The 20,185-nt window shown below is 38.6% G+C and overlaps 2 protein-coding genes across 2 annotated transcripts in view; one reads left to right on the top strand and one right to left on the bottom strand.

Annotated features, from left to right (window-relative positions):
- Positions 1–17,196, bottom strand: part of LOC106088019 (uncharacterized) — a 213,908-nt gene extending 196,712 nt beyond the window's left edge. The window contains exon 1 of the mRNA XM_013253301.2: positions 16,993–17,196. The gene's annotated coding sequence lies outside the window, so the exon portion shown is untranslated. The remainder of the gene's footprint in view (positions 1–16,992) is intronic.
- LOC106088020 (zinc finger and SCAN domain-containing protein 26) lies at positions 4,631–9,454 on the top strand. Its single transcript, XM_013253303.2, has 6 exons — positions 4,631–4,879; positions 4,947–5,120; positions 8,020–8,420; positions 8,487–8,621; positions 8,686–8,724; positions 8,792–9,454. Exons 1-6 carry the CDS (start codon positions 4,751–4,753, stop codon positions 9,045–9,047), a joined length of 1,134 nt encoding a protein of 377 aa, XP_013108757.2. The 5' UTR covers positions 4,631–4,750; the 3' UTR covers positions 9,048–9,454.
- Positions 17,197–20,185: the final 2,989 nt, after the last annotated feature.

Genomic DNA, 20,185 nt, shown 5'->3' with positions numbered 1-20,185 from the left:
TGGATGGAAAATCTTTTGAAAGTAGAAGTTACAGAACAAATTTAACGTACATATCGTGTGATAGCAGCTTAATTATTTGACCTTACTTATCCCTCCAAAAACCTTATGGAACATTCTGGTCCGATTCTATACTGCCTGTTATATTGGAAAGGGCAGGACCGTATGCGTGGCATGATTATTGGGGAAACCGAGGAACTTTTGTTCCGTTAGTCATCATACATCTTAAATAACCAGAATATTCACATTGATACATGTATTAATAACCCATCTCCATCCTTTACTAGCGCCAATCAAGGGGCGAATTACCAAATACGGACCCCCCTAACCTTATTTTTCAGAAACGCCAGAACTCGGTGATGGGCGGTGCGATTTAAGCGAAATTTCGTGTGCTCTTTTATAGTACCCTAAAAATAAAAAATTGCCCCACCCTAAAACCTACCAAATATTTACTTAGACCAATCCCGACAGTATGGGACTCAAATGAAAGGTATTTAGGATAAGAAAACGTATCTGATATCCAATTGTTGAACCAAGTGTTATGGGGACCGCCCCAACCCCCAAAACACCCTAAATCGGACATATTTACCGAAAGGTATGAAAGGTATTTGCGAGAAGAATACGAGTCTGATATCCAAATGTGGGACCAAGTTACTGGGGGTCCACCCCTTCTCCAAAACACCCCCAAACAGGACTTAATTACTGACCATGACAATATGAGGCTTATGGTGATTTCGATTGTGAAAAAAAGTGCAGCATTTTTTCGACATGTTGCACTGAGATCGAAATTTTTTGTTCGATTCTCCAAAAAGTGTAACCCCACCACCGGGTAAATGTTCGTTTGTAATGGTGTTGCCCACTGAAAGTGAAAAAATGCTGCATTTTCTACACCGTGGCTAGGCTAGGATGGAGAATGCCGCACTTTAAATCAGCTGCTATCATCTTATGTGCATGCCACCGTTCAAGCAAATTTTGGTTGAAAAGAAGAAGAAAACAATTTGTAGAATGTTTGGCAAAATATTAAAAAGAAATACATAAAAAAAGGAAAAAGTAATCGCGTTTTATTTAGCTAACGGCATATTAGATGCATTACTACATTTTACAGCATTATTTGGTTGAAATTACAATATACGGGCATATTAACATGTTCGATTGAAAATGTAAAAAGTGTAAAACTATGAGAGGGATAAGGCAGCATTCCCAAAATGTTGTCCCGTATAAGTGCAACATTAGTGTAACATTTTTTTTTCAGAATCGAAATCACCATTAGATAAAAGCTATTTGAGTGTAGAATACGAATCTGATATCCAAACGTGGGGCCAAGTGTTTGGGGGGCCGCCCCTCCCAAAAACACCCCCCAAAAGAGGACAAACTTACGACCATAGAAATATTGGGCTCAAATGCAAGGTCTTTGGGAGTAAAGCAGGAATCTGATATGAATATTCAGGAAAAAGTGTCTATGGGGCCATCCCACCCCCATAGCCCAAACCGGACATATTTGCTGACTTTTGCAATTAGGGGTTGAATAAAAGGTATTTGAGATTAAAAAACGAATTTGATATCCAAGTTTGAGGCCAATGCCAATATGGGGTTCAAATAAATTATATATGAGAGTAGAGAAGGATGCTGATATATTTTCAGGGCTAAGTGTTTAGGAGACCACCGCACCCCCGAAAACACCCCCAAATCGAACATATTTACCGACTACTTCAATATGGGGCTCAAATAAAGGTCTATGAGAATAGAAAACGAATTTGATATCTAAATGTGGGACCATGTATTTGGGGAACCGCCCCTTTTCCAAAACACCCCCAAAGAGTAAAAATTTTCGGGCCAAGAGTTTGAGGACGCCTCATTTCATAAACTCCTCTTAAACCAGTGACATTATGGGGTTTAAATAAATAGTATCTGATCACGATGCTGATATTTTTTTCAGGACGAAGTGTCTAGGGGACCACCTAACCCCCTAAAACACCCCCAAATCGGGCACCCTGACAATATCGGGCTAATAAAGATCATATAGGATTCACATAAAGGCATTTATATTCTTATGCTGTTAGTCAAGCGATATACATATACAATACTATTCTCGTAGCATGGTATTTCACTAAAGGCACTTTAATTGTCGAAAATACATATTCAAAGGATAATTTTGTTCCATATAAAGTAAAAGAAGGAGCAGCGGAGCGGGCCCGGTTCATCTAGCAAAATAATCTTCAGCAACGAAGCTCAATTTTGGCTAATTGGATTCGTCAATAAGTAGACCGTTCGTGACCTTACCGTCCTGGTTCTTATTGCCCTTATGGCAAGTTTACTGTCTATAAAGATGTTCACACTCGACATCCTTGCGTGAACACCACATCAAGCATACCGTGATAGTCCGGATGTCTGCCTGCAGGATCGTATTAAGGTCAGGCGGTCGAAAACAGATCTCAGTCCCTGGGTTCTCAATGTAGACCCCCAGGCTCACTCTGTCCTCTAGCTTAGATGCATCTGTGGAGATGACAATACCAGAGTTCCGTCAATCCAAGACTGTACATCTGGAAGCAGTGTCTCACACTCGACCTCAAGTCTCATCTCAGGTACCCGATCGGAAACCTCTTCTAATCCATCCAGGATTCCTACCGTCGCCTCGATTATACCACGATGATATGACCTGCTCCTATCCTCCATTTATTCTCCCATCGCCTTAAGTCTCATAGCCGCAGTGGCTGTCTCACACTTAATCTGTATGTCAATGGGTCGGATATCAAAGAATAGTCTCCAGTACTGTAGTGGGCGTGGCCCCCATAGCTTCGCCATGATAACATATTCTCTAAACCTGTTGTATTATTCTTACGTTGCACTTTTTCTTCACCAAACTGCTACGGCATAAGTTAATATTGGTCTAAACACGCTCCTGTATAGCCTGTGGACTATCCTTGGATTCAACCCCCATTTAGAGCCTACGGCCAGTCTACATAGTGCCCATCATCTATGAGCCTGCTCAGTACGCTCCTGAATGTGACACTTCCAATTAAGTTTCCTGTCCAAGATCACTCCTAAGTATTTGACCTTGTCAGATCTCGAAATCGTTCTATTGAGGAAAGTAGTGTAGTAGTCTTCCTCGTGAACAGGCAGATTTTAGTCTTCTCTGGGTTGACATTAAGACCCTCGGGTCTAGCCCAGTCGTATGCCATATGCAAGAACCTTTCAAATCCCTCCTCAGTCAGCATCCGTAATAGGTCATTTATGGTGGTCACCCATAGGAGTGGCGATAAAATGCCCTCCTGTGGCGTGCCTTGTGCCACTTTCTTTTTCCCTTATATTTATGTCATTGGACACACAATTTATCCACCTGTTCCTTAGCATATGGTTTATCCAGTCTCTAAAGACCGGGTCCATCCGGTACTAGTCTTAGGACTGGATCAGTGTGTCGGTCCGCACATTGTCAAAAGCACCCTCGATGTCAATACATACCCCCAGTGTGTACGTTTTGACATCGAAGGATTCTTCTGTTTTATACACAACCTCGTGGTGGGCAGTCTTCGCCGACCTTCCTAATCTTTATCACGGTGTCCACAATACGTTCCATGGTTTTGAGTAGAAAGGGCGTAAGGCTTATAGGTCTGTAGACCTTTAGTGTCGCGTAGCTTGTCTAGCTGGGATTGGGTACAAATACCACCCTTGCCTCCTGCCAGGCTTTCGGAGTATATGGATGTCCTAAGCCCTCTGTGAAAATAGTGCCCAGATGGGGTGCCATCTGGGCACTTCTGTAGTAACGCCGGAAATATTCCATCACGTCCGGGTGACTTAAATGGTTGGAAGCTCCTCAAGGCTTCCTTTTCCATAAATTCCGTAATGATAAGCGTTTAAACAACTTCATAATTCCAAGATTCCAGTGTCTCCGTGAGTCCCGTCGTATCCTGCGGAAAATACGTTTTCATCAAAAGCTCTCACTCCCATGTCGTCCACTAACGTGGACATGGGTTTTTGAGAGAAATTTGTTCATCTTGGCGGCGTCATTAACGCTATCAAACAGTTCGCTAAAAAGCTTCCAGGACGCACGTTTGCCGCTCTGGTAATCATATTGTATTCCTTGAGCTGTGTGTAGAGCACATCCCAGTAAACCTCCGCTTTTTTACCACGTACAGTGGGAGAAAATCTGGAAAACTAGTAAAAAAATATGACGTGTGAGAACGTGTAGAGACATCTCTTTGAATTTTGGAATGTTAAGAGGACAGAATTTATTTTGGTTTTTTAAGCACTCTTGTCTGCAAAACTCAGAAAAAATTATTGATATATTTTTATTTATTTTATTACTGTATTTTCATCATTATAACACTGTTTTGTTGCTAATGTGTGGAATATCGGATGAAATAAAACATCTTTTAAATATTTTAAAATAAAATAGTAGCTGTGTGAACAAGCCATTGACATTTAAATGTACAAAATCAAAACAAAAATAAAAAAAAATTTACTCAGCTGTTCGCATGACCTCACCTTATATGTGCATCCTGCATTCGTACAAGCAATGATCGACTTGACTAATCGACTATTCGATTTTTTTATCCACTTGAAGTTGACTTCGATTTATCGACTAGTCGAAAATCGAGGGGGGACATGTTTTTCCTCTCTTCATCCCACACCTTTACCCTCTCATACAAAAACCCAAACAAGAAGAAGAAACTAAAAGTGGTGGACCTATTACCGAGCAGTGCTGTGCCATCCTCGAAAACAAATTACCAAACTAAGAAATTAAAAGTCAACGACAATGTTTTCATCGAGGACTTGGCTAATATGTAGAGTTTGCATGCAACAAAGAGATGCGATGACAAATTTATTTACTCAAGTATCAAATCAACCGATATGGAATCTGTTAAGAGATTGCGGGGGAATTCCAGTAAGGCATATAACATGTAATTCTATTATGTGTAGCAAATTTATTAAATATTTAATTTCTTCTGCAGGTGCGTCGAAAAGATAATCTCCCTGACCAAATATGTGAAGCTTGCTTGCAAAGGCTTTGGAAGGCTCATGCATTTCGTTTGGATTGCCAGAGAGCTCACAGAGAAATAACCCAATTGGTTCAACCAATTTTAGATAATGACGAGGAGTTTCTATCAGAGAACGTATCAGAGAAGGTAATTGGACAAATATCCACTGTCTTATTACATTTTTTTGCACTACACCCAAAATAATCGCCGGGGATATAAAATGCTCCTCAACAATAGAGCATAGGTCAGCAGAGAAAATGTTTTCAACTAAAAAGGATCATTTCTGCCCTTTGGCAGTTGCAGCTATCTCTTCTGTCCTCTATATTCTCCCTTACTACGCCATGGCGTGACACTCAAACAATTCGGTTAATGCCATACTCAAAGAATGCGTCCTTCTGAAACTCCAACTCACTTCTTATCGCCCGGGATTTAAATTTCCACTGGCAAGGGATGATTATAAGCTTGCCCACCTATAAGCTTATGATGAGCTTGCCCACCTATAAGAGATTGACAAGGATCGCCACCTCTAAATGCATATGTGGCTACAACAACAACAACACCTTTTCAAATAGAAATTTATACAAAGAGGTACGCAGTTTATATTCGGGTATAAAAAGGATTCCTTTTTTGTTGAGTTTAATTTGAATATGAATGCTTTGAAACATATCAATATTTTGATTTACAGCTATTCCAATTACCCATTGGGGTTAGTCTCACTTCATCATTCAGTTCGTAGCTAATCGAAATAGTGATCCTGTATATATTTATATATATATTTTCGTCAGCCAGTATCCGGAAATAAATCAGACCGCTCGAGATTTCAATTTGATATATCTTTAGATGACTTCTTAAGACCCCTGTTAAGAAATCCTGAAAAGTATTTAGCGGTTGTTATCCACTCACTAGTGAGAAGCATCCTGTTTGGAACATGGTCGAAAAGAATCCATTAATCCTTTCAATATTCATTTCATGGTATTAAGATGGGGAGAAAGCGTCCAGAAAATTTATAATATTATACAATGGAATCGGATTCACCAAACTCTACGCCTATATTGAGCGTTGGCCTTTTTATTAAAATAAAAAAAATTATGCTTATTTTTTCAACGACTGCCAATTTTACCCCCCTTTGTGAAATTTACCAACGGTAACGCTGGATGGCCATAGCAAAGTTCCATTAATCCGCTGGTACAGTGTCTCGCACTCAACCTCAAGTAAAGCCCCAGGCATTTCCTCTGAAAACTCTTCCATTCCATCCAGTTGCCTCGATTATCCACCGATCGAATGACCTGCTCTTATTTGCTAATCACTTTAATTTTTTTAAGTTTAAGCCGCATTAGGTGCCTCCTACCTAATCTGTATGGTGTTGTTGGTGTAGCAGCCACAAATTTGCATGTGGAGGTAGACCCTATGGGAACGTTATAACCATTGGTTATTTAACAGCGCAAAAACTCAATTTTTCATATCGAGGCACTCAGTATTCAAGCAGGAGACGGTGCCACTCCGCCTCCCACTGAGACTCTGCGACTACAATTACAGTTACCCAGTATTTCTTTGGATAATTTCACTATCCGCAACCTGCGGACGGCTCTTGTAGTTCTCAGCTGATCTTTTCATGGTAACGATGAACACCACAAAGGTCGGAGCCTAAAGTTCCAACATATGTAGTGTTCATATTTATCCTTTGCCAGGCGGGGACCAACACCTAGAATTATCTTCAGCGCTCTAGTGGGTGTTATACTTATCGCCCCGTCTTTGCAAAAGCTACTTGTTTTCCGAACCAATTGTAATTCCTTTATGTTGCACTTCTTATCCATCGCCGTCCATCAGACTTCCGAGACGTAAAAGTTAGTGTTATTATAATAATCTTCGCTAAAGGTCAGTGGAATATTCAGACTTTGTATTAAGAAATCGTTTAGTTGATCTAGAGATAAAACTTCAATTTGCATCGTATATTCAAAAATTTTATTGGAACCAATAAATTTGTTTTTGTTGTAGCAGTGTACATTGAGGCGGCAGCCTTTGCCGATGAAGCACACCATCGGGTCAATCCGGTACGTACAACCGGCTGTTATGAGATTATCTTTGCCATTTACATTTTTAATATAATTTTATATTGTCCAGGACTCCGGTTCGAACGATCCATTCGTAAGGTCCAATTTCGCACCACTTTTGCGAGCATTGAGGCCTGCATGGACTTGTTATACTCTTAGCCTTCAACCTTGTTTGTGTCTGGCTTTTCCACATAGACCAACAAATTCACATAACCTCACAAGAAATGGTCAAGCAGTGTCAAATCACATGTTCTTGTCAACTACCTCACAAGGTCGCGTATCATGAGTCAATATCTTTCGCCGTAGGGCTAACACTTATCCCAGGGCTAACGCTTCTTCCACGGTGGTCTTTACAGAAAAATAGAGCAATGATGCCACCAGCCCATAAACCACACCAAACTGTCGTATTTTGGCGATGCATCGGTAACTTGTTGTTGTTGTGTAGCAGTGTGTTGTACGCTGAAGCGGCTGCCCTAGCCGAAGAAGGAATCCATCGGATCAATCCGGCACGTACAACCTGCCATGGAATTGTCGCTAACGTGTATACGGCATGTGGCCGTTCTTCATCCCAGATGTCTCAACACATTTTTTTCAATAAATCATTGAATTTTCCTCCTGTTCTCAAGAGCACGAATTTTGATAATAATATTCAACGATTTGAAGTTATTGCTTTTTCATGAATTTTTCTATGATGAATTGGCAGAGTATGCTGAACACCTTTCAATTTTCACATATGACTTTTAAACGCATTTATCAACTAGTGCACATATACACCGATATAGACCCCATATAAAACCTATTCCGCGATTTGACTACTTGAGGCCCTAAATCATTAGCTGACTTTAATTTTTTTTTCTAAATAGTCCAAGTATAGACTGTGCTAATTTCTGTTAATTTAAGCAGAATCCATGGTGATGATATTTTAACGTGTTGCGTCTTCAAAAAAAAAAAAACTCCATATAACCATAAATTTATACCAAAAATTCCCTTTTTAGACTGATATCTTGGACAAGTTTCATGCAGAGGTTATTGACAAATTTCAATCTCAAAATGATAGTGAATATCCAGTTTATTCGTGTAGCAGCATAAGTTCCAATTCAACAAACCCTGAACTTAAAATACGATGTGAAAAGTTGCCAATTACGACAAATAACTATATCGAAGTGAATGACGAAAAGCTTAAGAGTTGGGTACCCCCATTAAAGGAAAGCATGGCATTGTCAATTCAATCGTCCACTAACAAAGACGTAACAAAATCTAAACGAAGGCGAAGAAATAGAAAAAAATTAAATTCGAATGAACAGACTGAAATTTGTAAAATCTGTGCGAATGTTTATCCCAATGCTGAACTTTTGAGACATCACATGTATGTTCACAAAAAGCCTCATCTTTGCAAGTAAGCTCTAAAATTTCACAAAAAATTTTATATTTAAAGAATTTCATTTGTTTTTGGTATTTGTAGCATTTGTGGCAAAACTTTTAGTCAAATACAGCAATACAAGAATCACAAAAATTCTCATATGGGTATACGGCCATATCAATGTCGTGTATGCAGCAAAGAGTTTTCCGATATCTCGAATCGCAATAAGCATGAGAAGTATGAAAATTTTACCAAACATCCTAAATGCAATCGTATTAATTTAAACAATTTTTTCCTCTAGAAATGTTCACAGTGTCGGTAAAAATGCAAAATCTACGGAGTGCGTATATAAACACAACTTATATGAATTTTGATTTCAATAGTGACTTGATTGTTTCATTTTACAGATGCTATATTTGCAACAAGAAATATTGCTCATTACAAAGTTTGCGAAAGCATCATCAGAATGTGCACATGAAATTGATCACACCAACCAACGAGTTAAAAAATATAAGAAATCTTCCAGCTATGGGATCTATGGACCAGAACGTCGATGCAACCGAAAGAGAGCTAGCCAACGATCGCTTCCCCCACATGGAATCATATGGCTACAATAACGACGATGTTAAAAGGCCCATGCAGACAATCACGGCAGAAGCCTAAAACAAATTAAAGTAGTAGTAGTAGTTGTTGTTGTAACAGTTTGTTGTTGTCAATCCGGTACGTAAAGTAGTATTATTTCTTTGTTTCTGATATTTGCATTTTTTCTTGCAATTTATTTGTGTGGTTTATTATGCATGGCAATTTTCCCGAATTCTTTTTTTCAAAAGCGATCGGATCTATGCACAGGAACCCTCTCTCTCTCTCTCCAAAAGGATCGCTATCCCCACATGAAAGCATGTATGTGACTGACAACAACCACAACAACAACTACTTAGTTATTTATTTTATATGCATTGTTTATATTTTTAATTATTCCTTATATCATATTTATAAGAATGAGTTAAGACAATTTTATTTTTTAAATTTTGAATATTTTTTCCATTTTCATTTCGATGGACTTTTACATTTCCCGGATATGAGTATTCTTTTTTAATCATGAAATTTTTTTGAATATTTTTTTCTTGCATTTTTATGAACATTAGCATTCTTGTTATTCGTATATTTTATTTGATGCATGCAAATCTCTTAGATCTTTAGGCAAATTCTTACTTTTTAAGCAAAATTTGAATCGATATATATATATGTGAATAATATGAAAACTTGAAAATTTTATGAACATGAATTTGTTTTTGCTTAAATGTACAAATCCCGAGTAAAAAAGGTGATGTTTAAAAATTAATTATTAGGGATATTAAATAAAGAACTGAAAACCCCAAATTAAATATCTTATATTTATTTAGGTTAGGTTGAAAGAGGGTGCGGATACTTATCTGCCCATGCCACTATGGACATACACTTATGGCAGTAATCGGCTTGTTGTGCGCTTTAAATACTACAAAAATAACATCGAAAAATAAAATCTAAGTTAAGAATTCCGTGTTACTTAGAAAATCCTTAATTGTTTTCCATACCACGCCCCTAAGTTGTTTCATGTATGGTATTGTGTGCCCACCTAAGTGCCGGTATCTGTTAGCCGCGAAAGCCGGGCGATGAAATAGAAAATTCTTCGACGTCTCATCATCTTCCCCGCATGCCCCATACATGCTATCACTTATCGCACCGATTTTGCACAAGTGAGCTCAAAGTCCTATGTATCCCGTTATGATGCCGTTAATCCGCTATGGCCCTGCACCCATGGCAGCCGCGGGTGCACTAATCTCTCTGTCCTCTAGTTTGGATCCATCCGTGAACATGATCTTCCAGATGGCAATACTAGGATTCCGTCAATCCAAGACTGTGCCGCTGCCAGGTGCCTCGCACTTGACCTCAAGTGTCGTCTTTCATTCCTTCGAGGTTTCCTATTCGCCTAGACTATTCCTTGATGGTATGAGCTGCTCCTACCTTCAATCCATTCTCCCATCGCCTTAAGTCTCAAAGCCGCAGTGGCAGCCTCGCACCTAATCTGACATATGATGCTGTGCACACACCAGAACAAAAACAGACAAGTTATTTTAACTTTAATAAAATAAATTATGATACACTTGCTTCTGAAATACACAACATTGATTGGAGTAAGATATATGACATTTATTCTACTGATGATCAGTTAACGTTTCTTAGTGAAAATCTATTGTATCTTCTTGACTGCACCGTACCTATTTGCACACCACGTCCTCGAAAAGCTCAGAACTGTTGGTTTAGTGAGTCAATTAAAAAATTAATTGACAAGAGAGATTTGGCTTACAGACGATGGAAACGTTTTAAATGCCCAATGCTCCATGAAGAATACCGAACACTAAGAACTGATGTAAATAAAACAATTAATCGCGCAAAAGCTGGCTATTACGCCAACAAATTCCGCCAGGCTACCGATTCCAAAAAAAAGTGGAAAACAATACGAGAAATTGGTGTCGGGTCCACTCCTATAGTTGAAATTGATGCAAATCCTGATGAACTGAACGCATCTTTCCTAAACAGCACAACATATCTTGAAGATAATAATATAGAAACAAATCCAATAAATGTCATATCAAACACACCAGCATTTCCTGACTTTACAACTTTTGAATTTGCATGTATTCGGCCTATTGATGTTTATGAGGGTTGCATGAGTATAAAATCAAATGCAGTTGGTTTGGATAACCTACACCCAAAATTCATAAAATCCACCTTACCATACACACTGTCGTATATCACATACTTCTTCAACACAATTCTAACAACTGGCAAATATCCGACCAAATGGAAACATTCAAAAGTTATACCTGTGCCAAAATCGAAAAATGGAAATGAATATCGTCCCATATCAATTCTGCCTTTCTTCTCAAAAGCTTTTGAAAAGATAATTCACAAGCAAATAAGCGCATACTTAAACGAGCATCGCCTCTTATCCAGCAAACAGTCTGGCTTTAGGCCAAGACACAGCTGTGTTACTGCTTTAATCGATGTTACCGAAGATATTAGGTCAAATATTGATGATGGACTGGCTACTTGCCTAGTACTGTTGGATCACTCAAAAGCTTTTAACTGTGTTAACCATGAGCTGTTGTGCTTGAAACTGAAGCACTATTTTAATTTTTCTGCATCTGCTGTGTTGTTAGTTAAAAACTATCTCTGCCAAAGAACTCAGTCGGTTGTAATCAAGGATATAATGTCCAAATCTCTTCAATTGAATAAGGGTGTACCGCAGGGTTCGATTTTGGGACCACTGCTTTTCTCGATGTACATAAATGACCTACCACCACGGCTCAGATACTCCTCTATACATATATACGCTGATGATGTCCAGCTCTATCTGAGTTTTGCTAAACCTGAAATACGTCAAGGTTTTTTAAAAATAAATGAAGATTTGGGCATTATTTCCAACTGGGCTCATGCCAACTATCTTAACATAAACCCTAAAAAATCAAATTGCATCTTAATTTCAAATCGCAACCATAATATTATTACTGAAGAACATATATTAATTGGTGAGCAACACATACAGCTAGTCGAAAAGGCTAAAAATCTTGGTATAACTTTCAATAACTCACTGACATGGACCGATCACATAGTTGCGACTACTGGAAAAATATTTGGTATGCTAAGAACACTGTACCAAACACAATCGTTTACGCCAAAACACATTCGCCTCCTTTTGGCTAAAACGTACTTACTGCCTGTGCTCTGCTATGGAAGTGAACTGTTTAGTAAATGTGACTCTAGGAGCACTAGACGACTGGAGACAGCTCACAATGCAATAATAAGATATGTTCATGGCCTAAATCGATACGAGAGCTGTTCACCCTATGAAAAAAGCATATGCAATATGAAATTTGGCGATTTTCTAGATATAAAAAATCTGTTACTATTGCATAAAATCATTTATGAAAAATGTCCAGAATACCTGTACCAAAAGCTGCAGTTTGGAAGAACAAACAGAAGGATACTATTGGTGATGCCTCGATATCGCCTTTTGATATCACAATGGCAATATCTAACAAATGCGATCCGCCTATGGAACTCACTACCCTTGTCAATACAATCTATTTGCAACGCAAATTCATTTAAAAAAGCTTTACAGAAAAATCTTTAAATAATCTTAATATTGATAATGTCTTAATTAAATAATGTTTATATTGTCAAAATTATTTGTTAATTAATTATATATTACAAATGTTACTTTATATACTACTAATCTCTGTTGAACTGTGTTAAATGTCATTGATATCTCACATACAGTAATTATAAGATCATTGTTATCTTGTTGTATGTGAAAACGAACAAATAAATCTAAATCTAAATCTAATCTGTATGTCTGTGGGTGGGTCTCCAGTGCCCTAGTGAGCGTGCCAAAACAACACGTTCTCTGAACTTGTTGTATGGTCCTTATGTTGCACTTTTTCTCCATAGCAGTCCACCAAACTACTGAGGCGTAACTAAGTATTGGTCTAATCACGCTCCTGTAGAGCCAGTGGACTGTCCTCCGATTCAGATCCTATTTCAAGCCGTTTCATAGTGTCCAACATCTGTGAGCCATCTCGGTATGCTCCTCCATGTGATATTTCAAATTCAGTTTTGTGTCCAAGATCACACCCCTGTGGCGTGCCTTGTGCCACTTTCTCCCTTATATTTATATCATGGGACACACAATTTATCCACCTGAATTGCCTCTTCTCCCTCGAGGTCTCATTAAACACTTCATTCCAATTTCTCCATAACTTTTCTTTGATTACATTCAGCGTCTCCTTATGTGATAGTTTCATATCCAGAGGTGCACCACAATCAGTTGCCAGCTTAGCAATTTCATATACTTTCTCATTGAAATCAATTCCGGAATGACTCGGAACGCAGACAAATGACAGATCTGAATATTAGACTGATTCAGTTTTTGATGAAATAGGGAGGATTACGGATTATATTCGTGGAATGTTCATGGGCAAAATTTGCATATTTTGGTCTAAAGCTGGTAAACTCGTTGTAGTCTTTTTGTCGGTTTTGAGATGGAAACAATCTTTCCAGTTGTCAGCCAAATTTTTTTCGAAGAAAGTATTGTTCAGAGCTCTTAAGATCGCTCGCTTGGAGTTACCAGGTACCGCCTTCAGCATAGCATAGGTTATGCCATCATAGCCTCCAGCAGATCGCATGCGTTTGCTTGTTAGGCAGTTCTCGAACTTTTCAAATTCGAACGGATCTACCGTCCCACGCCCACAATACATAATATCCGTTCTTGGTTCATCCAGCACACCCAAAACCTGATTCATGAGATATTCCAAGTATTCTCTGTTTTTCTTCTCATTCCATATAGCCCTCTGTGAATTCATCCTTCCTCTTACATCATATATAAATTTCCAGGCATTTATTGTGTTGGGAGTAATGTTGCAGATTCAAGGTTATCATAACATGGGTATTTCCTGGCTTTGTTTGTAGCGGCTAGTTGCCTTCTAAAGAGCCGCCGAAGTTCCTCAGTCCACCAGAACTTAGAAGCTCGAGCTTTATCAATGTCACACATAGCATAGCCAACTTCATTATTCATGGCATTCTAAATCTGACTAACATCGGGCTCAAGAGAGAGAGAGAGAGACTTCATAAGTTTCCTCTTGGACAAGTACCTAATTTTCTTCTCATCAATGCACTCAATATCGACTGTTATGGGGAAATGTCTACCTCCTGACAGTTATCATTGTCCAGCCTCCAAGTCAACGTTGATAAACGTTAGATCTAGAACAGAGCCCTGGGCCTCTGAATGTACAGCTGTACATTTAAGTCTCGAGTCATTTATTATCACCTCCAATTTCTTGCCGTTTTTGTTAGATATCACATCTTCCCAAACCGTATTCCGGGCATTGAAATCGACCGTAAGTATAACATTCTAAAATCTTTCGAGTAAGGCAAATAGTTTTCCAACCTTACTTTTCAAAACGTCGAGGGGTAAGGATGGTGGAAAGTATACCGAAGCAATCACCTTAGGCTTGTTGTTGTTGTTGTAGCAGTTTATTGTGTACGATCTTTCGTCTGCTTGATTCTGTTGAGTGTCAAGACCCAGGAACTCCGCGACTAAGATGGGGTGCGTCCACAGGGATCTGGGTCTGAGTCGAGTGGGTCTGGCCGGGCAGTTAAACAGGTGACGTGTATCGTGCGGTGCCTGGTTACAGTCGGGACATACATCTTGCACGTCGACATCAATCCTAGCTCTGTGGGAATTGAGGCGGCTGCATCTGCCGGAGCGTAATTGACCCAGAATCACTCTGGTTTGCCGGGGGAGGTCGATTTCTTTGGGTGCAATGGGTGGCGGTCGTTCTCCAAGGACTACATTCACCCGGTAGCCAGTTAACGCGTCTGCTACCGTGTCTGCATGAATGTTGTTCAGACCCGCTTGATATGCCGCTTGATCCAGAGGTTCTCTCTTGTAGCGCTGGACCTCACGCTCTAGATCATGTAGATCTACCTTAAGGCTTCTGGGCGGTGGGTATCTATCCACAAGATGATGATTTGGATGATTTCTGCGATAACAGCCCAAAAGGTATTGCTTAGACAGCATGTAGTTATGTCTTCGCACTGGTAGGATCTTTGTCTCCTGATGGAGGTGGTCCACATGAGAACTAAGGAGACAGCCCGTCGCAGTTCGGAGGGCGGCATTCTAACAGATCTGAATATTATTCCACTGCGTGTCACAAAGCTGACGTGACCACACTGGCGCTGCATAACTTACCACAGACCGGCCAATTGCTTTGTACGTGGTCAACAAGGTTTCTTTGTCTGCACCCCAAGTGCTGCCAGCGAGTGGCTTGAGGACCTTGTTTCTACTTTTGACTTTATTGCAGATTGCTGTGGCATGTGGGGAGAAAGTGTAGGAGCTGTCAAATGTGACGCCAAGTATTTTGGGACACTTGATGGTCGGAATCAATTCTCCATCGACCATCACAGTCAGCTCAGAATTCACCTCACGCGTATTTGTAGTGAACAGTGTGGCTGAAGATTTGGTGGCGGATATCTTCAGATTTCTTGCAGCGAAATATGAGGCAAGCTCGTTGAGGTAGACGTTCAACCTATCGCAGATATCATCAATGGGTGGGGGGCCTGATGCCAAGATCGTACAGTCGTCCGCATATGATACGACCTTAGGCTTGTCGTTTTAGTATATCAAACTCAGAGTCATAGATAGATAGAGTCTCAGAGTGTACAACAATGTCAAAATCGTAGTTGTTAAGGTAAAACTCGACAAAATTCTCTTTTTTGCTTAAAGACTGCACGTTTAACTGTATCTTCACCATGACTACAATTAGATATATGGGTTGCCCAAAAGGTAATTGCGGATTTTTTAAAAGAAGGTAAATGCATTTTTAATAAAACTTAGAATGAACTTAAATCAAATATACTTTTTTACACTTTTTTCTAAAGTAAGCTAAAAGTAACAGCTGATAACTGACAGAAGAATGAATGCAATTACAGAGTCACAAGCTGTGAAAAAATTTGTCAATGCCGACTATATGAAAAATCCGCAATTACTTTTTGGGCAACCAAATAGATATACTGCTACTAGGGACATTCAAATTGAGACCTGCCTTGTTAAGTCGAGATGCAAAGTGATTCATAGCATTTACAGCCATAGAATCGCCATTCATCCTAAAGAAGTCCATCATAAAAGCCAACTTTTCCTTCTCACTTCTTCAACTTTGATGTTCTCATTATATCTGTCATATACACCGGCGCAGGCGGCTGAGACTCGGCAAACTTCCGCGGTTGCATCTGAATCCCAAGCCTATGAACATAAGGCTTCTTTTGTCTCTTCAAAATTGAGTTAAAAGTGCAGGGTGTGAGGATCTAATTCCCCTCTCACTCTCTGCTGTCCTGACAGCCATTCCCATTAGCTTCGGGAATTGGTCATCATCAGCCAATAAGTCGAATCGATTCTGATTCTTGTATAAATCAAAAACCTCCCGTTTTGACATCTTCTTCTTAGCCATGATCTCTACTTCTTTTTGCCAAATTTGGCAAACATCCTTATCATTCGCCGCATGCCCATTTCCATGGCACAGAAAACATCTATTTTCCACACAAGCAGCCTCATTGCTCCCACACTTTATACAACGTTACTTCGACCTACACCCTTGCCTGGTATGCCCTAGTCTTCCACAGTTATAGCACTGCCGGGTAAAAAGTTCTTACAGTCAAGACTGTTCTCTCGAAGATTATTATAACCGTCTCAGTCGGATAATAAACATTGGGATCATTCGCATCCCTCCTAGTAAATCTTCTCATAGAAATAATCTCACTACCTGATGTAGCATTAGCCAGAATTCCTTCCTCTGAATAACATAAGGGAACATCCCTGATAACTCCAAAAGTTTCAATAAAGTCACGGGGCACAAAAGGCCTCACTTTCTCTTAAACTCATCATTGTCAAGGAATTTGTTTGCAGACGGCCAATCCTCAAACGTCATATGTATGTATAAAGTGATACCTATTGTCATTCTTGATTTTTTTTTATAAGCCTCGGACGTATAAACTAGGACCAAGAACTCACCTGAATGCTCTGGGGTATATATTACATCCGCATCATTAATACTCCTTTTATAAGATCATTTGCATTATTTTCCTCACGCCTTCTTGTTCTTCTCATGTCTCTACCAGCTCTACCATCCATCTCCATAAAATTCAAACAGGCTGAACACTAGCCTGTCTGGGAACAGCACCTCGCGCGACTAGCCGCCGCGGATGACATTCGTAGTTTGTAAATTGTGGTGGCTGTCCAGCGGCACGGGAATCACGGATACGACGAATGGCTCCCCTACTAGCCTTGTCACTCTCGGGTCAATAAATTGAAAATACCTTACACGTATCGGCAACTTTTTTATTTTAAAAAATTGTTTTCCTAAGCAATCAAATAAAAAAACCAACCAAAACAAAAATCAGCTGTTGTTTTGCAAACTTTCACTGGAAGTGTTCGCGTACTTTTGCTTGCAAATTTTTTAAAGAGAGTAAAATGCCTTTTACTCTCATGAAATTTTTTACTGAAAAAGTACGCGAACCACACCACTACTATTGCCAGCACTGATACCCTCACCATTGTGAACAGCTAAAATATTTTCTTCCATTATGGAATTCGTTAAATTTCTTCTCCTGTTATTCATCTCCATGTCTATACGACATAGTGTCCAGCCCTCTCATTCATTTCACTCATATCGGCCTCCACACTGGCAGGATAGCAAAGCTGCGCACCACTCACACCACAAAAAGGCCAAAAATATACTTTCTCGGATAAAACGTGGAAAAAACACCGCTTCGTACCGATTCAGGAACTCCTCCTGAGTCCAAAAAGCTTCAAATTACGTCCACAAAGGTTATAAACAACACGATGCTTCAAGATTTTTTTTTTTCATCACAGCCAAGCACCTCACGCCTCCAAAAGTTAAACAGGAAGTGTACTTGACATATTAAAACGAAATTTTATTTTTACAGTAATTGGAATGTTCTATGCCAAATTGCATTCAAAAATTGGCATTCCGTTGATTTTTGTCATTTTTCGCCACGGTTTAGACACTGTGCACCATTTGCGATTAAATTGTCTCGCCGTATAAACCATCACGAAGTCCTTCCGAGAACTCCACGTACTTTCATATCATATAAAGACGCAAATTGAAGCGATTTTATGGGGGATATGTACTCAGCTCGTCGTATAATGATTTCCTTCTTCCAACCTAGAAAATGAGAAATAGTTAATAAATGACTAACACTTCATTTAAAAGTATACATAGTCGTCACACAAAACAAGTTGAAATCCGTGACAACAAATTTCCTCTCTCTGAAAAGGCTAGAACTCTACAAAATTAAATATCTTTGACAGAAGGAGTTGAAAAAGATATTCCACCGCTCTGGAAATGGAACAAACAGTGAGTATGAACTTCTTTCTAATCAGATACACCTGCCAAAAACAATAATAAAGGAAACTGTAAACTTTGAACAAGCTGAAACGTTCAATAAAAAGCTACAAAATATTAAACCTGGTCCTTCCGCTATTAAAGGGATTTACCAAATCACGGGAGAATCAAAATCACCTTTCTGTCAGCAAATTATCCGTGGTAATGACATTCTCACCAATAGTTCCGATATAGCCCAAGAGTTTCATGAGTTTTACTCCAACACTTTCCGTAGAAGACTTCCTCAGCAACCGGTAGAAGATTTCAATTCTAAAGTATTAAACTGTATAGAAGTCATCCCTCGCCATATTTTTACATTTGACGACGAATTAAACTATCTTCAAAACCAAGACAACTTCCACTTCACTGATACAACAAAAATCAAAAGCATTATTAATTCCACAAACAACAAAAAAATCCAGCGGCCTCGATGGAATCTCCAATTTTATATTAAAGAAATTCCCTGCCTCCACCTTAAAGTTACTGTCTTGCATCTTCATCCAATGTTTAAACAATGGTTACTTTCCCACAGTTTGGAAAGTAGCAAAAATAATTCCTATTAAAAAGAAAGCCGATTCAATGACTCCCGCTGAATATCGTCCGATTTCTCTTCTGTCTAATGTCGGGAAATTGTTTGAACAAGTCATAAAAGAGAAAATTGAAAACTTTTTTGTAATTGAACCAATACCAGATTACTTATTCAGCTTTAGAAGAGCGCACTAATTTGCGGAAGCTTTTGATTCTGTAAATCACCAAGCTACATTATTGGGTTGCCCAAAAAGTAATTGTGGATTTATCATATAGTCGGCGTTGACAAATTTTTTCACAGCTTGTGACTCTGTAATTGCATTCTTTCTTCTGTCAGTTATCAGCTGTTACTTTTAGCTTGTTTTAGAAAAAAGTGTAAAAAAAGTATATTTGATTAAAGTTCATTCTAAGTTTTATTAAAAATGCATTTACTTTCTTTTAAAAAATCCACAATTACTTTTTGGGCAACCCAATACTTTTTATTCATTATTTGCTAATATCATCCCGCACTGTATGTCAACATAATTTAACAGTCTAGTTGGGAGCAAGTCTTTAAATTCAATCATTTGTTTTGATTCTCATTCACATATATGTACATACAATCATGTTAGCATGTAGCGAGTAGACCAATTCATCGTGTACTAGAACGAAACAACAACAGTTCTAAGTTTGTTTGCTTTAAAGTAATCGATAACCGATATGCAATACATTTCAATGTAATCGAAAATAAGAAGACTCAATAAACACCACTACTACTACTACCACTACGTGGTTATTTTTCCCATGGCAAAATGTGCTCGGCGGATCGATCTTTTCTTCCCCGAAATCGATTACTGTTTGACACTTCCTCAAAATTAATCTTCGAACAAAAACTCACTCGATAACGGATGCGATAATTAAGCCCCAAATTCACCACGTTTCAAATAAAAATTCATCGTTTTTTTTTGCAATTATGTATACATATGATTTATTCTTTTTCAATATTGACGTGACTTAAATGTAAATGTTTGTTGTTTTTTTATTTTATTCATTTTAATGCGTTTAATATATATATATAGATCAATTATTGGCTGGTATGTTTAAAAAAGGGAAGAGATTTTGTTTTTGTTTTTTTTTTGGGATTTTACAGCGGTTATACAATTAAAGCCATTGTAATTTGCTTTGTTGTTTATGTGATTTATACATTCATTACATTCTTCTAAATTATTTGAGTTGTTTGTTGTTAAGACATTTTTGACGTTTTCCTCATAAAATTAAGGTAAAATGTTTCTT

This window comes from Stomoxys calcitrans, chromosome 5, assembly GCF_963082655.1.
Source record: "Stomoxys calcitrans chromosome 5, idStoCalc2.1, whole genome shotgun sequence".
In the NCBI taxonomy this organism is placed as follows: domain Eukaryota; kingdom Metazoa; phylum Arthropoda; class Insecta; order Diptera; family Muscidae; genus Stomoxys; species Stomoxys calcitrans.
Note: the sequence above shows the minus strand (reverse complement) of the source record. Positions and strands in the feature narration are given on the sequence as shown.